We start from the raw sequence: 6,000 nt of genomic DNA, 5'->3' as shown, positions 1-6,000 counted from the left end.
CAATTTGATTCCTTAAAGATATCTGATCATTTGAGTTAATCACTATGCGTAAAAATTGAATTTGATTCTTTGAAGAGACATTGCATTGATGAAACCCTAAGATCAGACTATCAGATCATGTAGCGACTTCAAATTTTTTTACCTGATAAAAGTTACACGAAAGAAGAATTAGAAAAGAAAGAGATGTGGAAGCTTTTAATAATGAAATCATGTTGTTGAAGAAGAGAGGCAAAGTGGAGATATTGAGATCGTGGGGAGGGGAGGGTGAAGAGAGGCGAAGCAGTTGCAAGGATTTTTTTTTTTTCGTACCTTTTTTTTTTTTTCTGTTGAATAACAAAGTTTAATTGGTTAGAAGAAATCTGAAAGTGTTAAAATTGGGACTTAAGATACGTGTCAGATGGAGAGGGTTGCAGTTTTTTTAGAATTGACTTGTGATTTATTATATAAGGATTAATTTTGGTATTCTAATTAATATGATACCTTATTGGGAAATTGTTAAAAATACTCCTTTTGTTGTGCTCCTTTTCAAGAATGTCTCTTTTAGATGTCCATTTTCAAAAATGCCCCTTTTTAAATCTGAAATCTTTATAAAGTTTTATTAGGTTTATAAGGTACTTATGAGTTGTAACTACTACTTGAAGACTCGATCCAAGTATTTATAAGGTTTTATAAGATGTTTTTAAAGGTTTTACAAGTTATTTTAAAGGATTTTTAAGGTTTTCCAAAGGTTTTACAAGATATTTTAAAAGTTTTTAAAGGTATTTAAAATGCATTTATAAGGTATTTATAAAGTATTTATAAGATTTTAGATACATAGAAATGTAGTTTGTGTATGTTTTAATAATATTACATACATATTTGGGTAAATTTTATATTTTTAAGAGCATTTTTTATAAGGTTTTAAAAAATGGATATTTTTGAAAAGTGGCATTGAAAAAGTGACATTTTTGCAAAAGCCCCTACTCTATTATTTCAAGAGAACTTTTGAGTTTTCTTAGGCGAAAATTGTAACACTCCAAACCCAACTTCTAGAGCTCACCCTATTTGTTTTGATAAAAATTAAAAAGAAAAGTCCAAGTAAAGTAAAAACCCTTATGCGACAAATGGTTATGTTGTGTATATGTATATAAGAAGCCTATATATATATAGGCTATTGTCGTTTTGAAAGAGAGGAAGCAATTGAGACTTGAACCCTAGCCACCAACAATCAAGAGGTCGTGAACTAGGAGAGAGTGATATAAGATTGGAATCACTCCGACTTTAGATCACTCGGTGATCACGAGATTGCAAGCTTAAGTTGCGGAAGGTGGAATTCACGAGCGAGCTCTAACGCACTCTCTCGTGAATCAAGGGATGGAACGATGAATAGATGATTGACTCACTCAATCAATGGACGAATAAAGATGAATACATTTGTATACTTCTCGTTTCAGACATCTGAAATAACAACTGTTTGGATATCTATATAATATGTTAGTAGTAAAAAAATTTGTGTACTTTAAGTGGTCAAGAAAGAGATAGACATGCATATATATAAATAAAAAAGAACAAAGAAAAGTAAATGTATAACTAACCTCATTTTCACCTCGAGAACGACAAAAAGCACAACACTTATCTCATGCAATAGACTGACCAAGAACTCAAGCGCGTGCGGCTAAAGTGGACAACTTAAGGAGCTAAATATTTTCAATGTCCTTGACCTTGTGTCAGATTAGTAGAAAACTAATTTGCTCTTTCAATAACGTCTATGACCCAATTATCTCTATTTTCAATTGATTAACAAAACCCTTTGGTAATCCCTTCTCATCTCTTGATTTTTCTTCTACAATAATCACATGTATTTCGGTCACGTGTGAGTGATTCTCATCAAAGATGAGTTTAGGGATTCCAAAAGAGTTTTATTTGCCAAAACCTATATGTAATTCTTATTTATGGTAATGATAGTATAGTTTTCTATCTTTAATTATTTTTTGAAACCTTAATTAAATCCGGCCAATTTAACAATTTTCCATGATCCAATTTAACTAAAATAAATGCAGTTCTGGCTTTTGAAGTTAAGAAGTCTTTCTTTTCATTTGTTTTTGTATGGATAAAAAATACTTTAATAAGCTTCATTTTATAAAATTCGGTCTAAAAAGTTACCATATATGATTAAATACTTCGATGTACGTAGTAGAAAAGAAAAGTCATTGCTACCTTGGTCTAATGTTGTGTTATCCCCACATCAATATTAGATTAGTCAATCACTCTGAATTGTAGTTAGTGTATTTTGGTATTTAAAGCACACACTAAAAAGCTTATAATGCAAATGCATTAAAAGTTTTGTTAGAAGATCTTATGTGCCCATAGCACTCTATTTATATGAAATATTCTTAGTTTAGTTCTCTATCAAATTAAACTTAACTTAGTGTATCCTTGCATCTTTATTATAACACATGTTCTCTCAATTTTATTTTATTTCAAAATGATCACTTGAATTTTGACTACTTAAATATTAGCCATAATATTTTAGTTAACACATATGAGATCCAAAAGGATTCTTAGATATAAATTAATAAAATATTTGGTCTAACTAAATCACTTAAAAAGTTATATTAGTTGAGGGATATAATAATTTGATTAGTATTAAATATTTGTTAAAATTAGAGTAGTATTAGTTGTGTAGTATAATAATTTATTAAATCTTAAAACTCACTCATCTCATTAGTATGCTGAGACACCTTAAATTTCATATCTTATGGTATTGATGAACAAATCTCTTTTTTATGATTAAAGAAAAAAAATTGTCACTTTAGAGAATTTCTTTACAAAACACTTTTAGTTTGAGGAAAAAGAAAATCTAAAGTAAATAAAAGAAGTCTCTTTTAAAATATAATTATTGGAAATATTAAAAAAGGAAAAATAAATTGAAGATTATGTTCAAACATTAAAATAAAAATTGATTATAAACACTTTAGAAACAACTACATATATATAAACATGAATGATGAGGTTTCTTCTCAAATGCATCATAACCTATAAGAAGTTTATTTTTATATAGAACTAGTTACTTATAAAATGGCAGAAAATATCAATTTGGAATTGAGTTTACAAACAAATCACACAATTTGACGTTGATTATAATTGTCGACTTCATCTACCAAAAAGAGCGTTTGAACAATTTATAATTCCAGAAATGGAATGGGAATTAATCATGAATTTGAAAAACAGTGTCGAAGTAATAGTGAAAGATGTGAACGGAAATGAGTACCATGTAACGCTAATACAATACCAAAATGGTGATTATTGTTTCGTTGGAAAATAGATGGATATCGTGAGGGCAAAAGGTATAAAAAAACGATGAAATTTCACTTTTGTGGGATAAAACTGTAATGCCCCGACCGTCTCTATCAGTGGGCCCTACGTCCTCTCTCGGGCTCATGGGCTACCCTTGTCCGACGGCCGGTCCGCTACGTTTGGGAAGCTTTAAAGATTTGTATACCGACCCTACAAATTACCACATGATTTTTCCCTGTGATTTGTCCTGTCTCACACAGTTCCAACAATCACTTTCCGGAAGGTCACCTATCCTGAAACTACTCCAGCCCAAACACGCTTAACTGTGGAGTTCTCTCAGGACAGTTGACCGAAAAGATCAATGCACTTTGGTGACATAGGTGGCCAAATCAATTCTTTTAAACCTCTCCGCATGCACCACCATATTCCTGAAATCGGGGTGTTACAAAAATGAACAAAATTTTCTATATTATATAGTCTTATCTCTATTTTCTTTTAAATATAAAAAGATATTTTTCTAATTAGTTTTATTATTCTAATTAATATAATATTTAATTATTTCAAGTGAACTTTGAGTCTTGGTAGGCGAAAAAGCTTATTTTGTAAAACTCTCAAGAATGATATATGCCTCTGAATATATATATACCTAAAGATTAGCAAATAATTCATTCTCTATCTAAATATTTTTCAAAAATTAGTTTAATTGAACGTCGTCTTATATTGAAATTTATTATATCATCATAAACAATATTTAAACTTTTACCATGAAGAAATCATTGATAGTAGATATGTGATTACACATTAGAGCATGTTTATCAATAAACCCCTTTGAGTATCATTAGAATTTTTTTAATATTAATTTAATTAGTTGTTTAATCTATGATACTCAAAAAGATTTTTGTTAAATTTGTATGTTTAATGGTGAAATTCAATGGGTATCACTAAAATAATAATAAAAAAATGAAACGGAAAGAAGAGAGAGACGAAGAGAAGAGAAATGAAATGATAAACACAGATTTCTTTTTTTTTGCCCAATGAATGCGTCACACGTGGCCAAGAAGAACCGATCCAAAAGTCTTAGTGAATTGAGACGTTTCACCCAATATCAAGCCCAAAATCGATTTTTTTATTCTTTTTATTAGGCTGATACCCACTAAATCTCACCAATAAACATGCTCTTCAACTATGGTTTGACTTTGGATCGAACATTTAGAGTGGTATGTAAGAAATTGAATAAAACACATGTAATTATTCTACCATATTCTTCGACATATATCTTAGTCATTCAACATACCAAATATTACGAACTCATACAAAATATTCTAACTTTAAACTATTCTGTATTTCTTCCGAAAATGAAATTCTTCTATTTCCAATTAAAAATTCTGCAATAAAGAAAAAACCCTAAAATCTACCATAATTATTATTAGACAGTTTCACCATTCGATTAGAATATTATTTATTTTCTTGTGATGTTTAGGATAAAGTTTTTGTTTATTTCAAGTCCTTAATTTTAAAAATTCTATTTAAATTCTTACACTTATTTTTTTTTCCTGTTTAACTATTCCTATGTTTAAAAAATTTCACCTTTTTTCAATTTAGAAAACAATAAATAATATCGAAAATAATTTTTATTTTTAATATTTGTATTATATAAAAATTATAATAATAATATGCACTGAATTTTCTATTTTTTCACTCGGTATCAGGGATTTATAGTTTAACATTAATAAATATAGTCTAAAATTTTAAATGTGTATTTTCCTTCATAAGTAAATTACTTCTTATTTTGAATAAAACATTTTAAAACTGGTATTAAATTTTTTGTTTAAATCTTATTTTCTTTATCCTACTAAATCATTGTAGCTCTTGTGTAACGCCCCGACCGGCACTACCAGTGAGCATCCACGCCTCTCTCGGACCCGTGGGCCCCACGTCTGTCCGATGGGACGGCTGGTCCGCTACGTCCGGGAGGCTTTAAAAACTTGTTTATCAACCCTACAAATCACCACATGAATTTTTCTCTGTGTTTTGTCCTCATTCACACAGTTCCGACAATCACTTCCGGAATGTCACCCATCTAGAAACTACTACAGCCCAATCACGCTTAACTATGGAATTCTCTCAGGATGGTTAACCGAAAAGATAAGTGCACTTTGGTGACATAGGTGACCAAATCAAATCTTTTAAACCTCTCTGCATACACCACCATATTCCTGAATTCGGGACGTTACAATTCACCCCACTAACAGACCGCAACGTCCTCGTTGCGCAACAAGATCGTTACCCCCTACGGTGTGAGCCCTCTTGACTCCACACTTGTCTGGGTTCGACTCTGATACCACTTGTAACGCCCCGACCGTCCCTACCATTGGCCTCCACGTCTTCTCTCGGTCCCATGGGCCCACCCATGTCCGACGGCTGGTCCGCTACGTCCAGGAGGCTTTAAAGACTTGCTTACCGACCCTACAAATCACCACATGATCTTTCTCTGTGTTTTGTCCTCACTCATACAGTTGCGACAATCACTTCCCGGAAGGTCACCCATCCTGAAACTACTTCATCCCAAGCACGCTTAACTGTGGAGTTCTCTCAAAACAGTTGACCGAAAAGATAAGTGCACTTTGGTGACATAGGTGGCCAAATCAAATCTTTTAAATCTCTCCGCATGCACCACCATATTCCTGAAATCGGGGTGTTACATCTTGAATATAAAGTTTGTTC

The 6,000-nt window shown here is 31.5% G+C and overlaps 1 protein-coding gene across 1 annotated transcript; it reads left to right on the top strand.

Moving 5' to 3' along the window:
• The first annotated feature begins 3,057 nt into the window (after positions 1-3,057).
• Positions 3,058-3,625, top strand: LOC110228136 (putative B3 domain-containing protein At3g28853). The gene is given in 3 exon segments (XM_021024396.1): positions 3,058-3,101; positions 3,103-3,336; positions 3,338-3,625. Coding segments are annotated over 3 exon segments (540 nt in total). The 3' UTR covers positions 3,600-3,625.
• Positions 3,626-6,000: the final 2,375 nt, after the last annotated feature.

Source organism: Arabidopsis lyrata, assembly GCF_000004255.2.
Source record: "Arabidopsis lyrata subsp. lyrata unplaced genomic scaffold ARALYscaffold_5, whole genome shotgun sequence".
In the NCBI taxonomy this organism is placed as follows: Eukaryota; Viridiplantae; Streptophyta; class Magnoliopsida; order Brassicales; family Brassicaceae; genus Arabidopsis; species Arabidopsis lyrata.
This window is presented reverse-complemented; position numbering and strand designations above follow the sequence as displayed.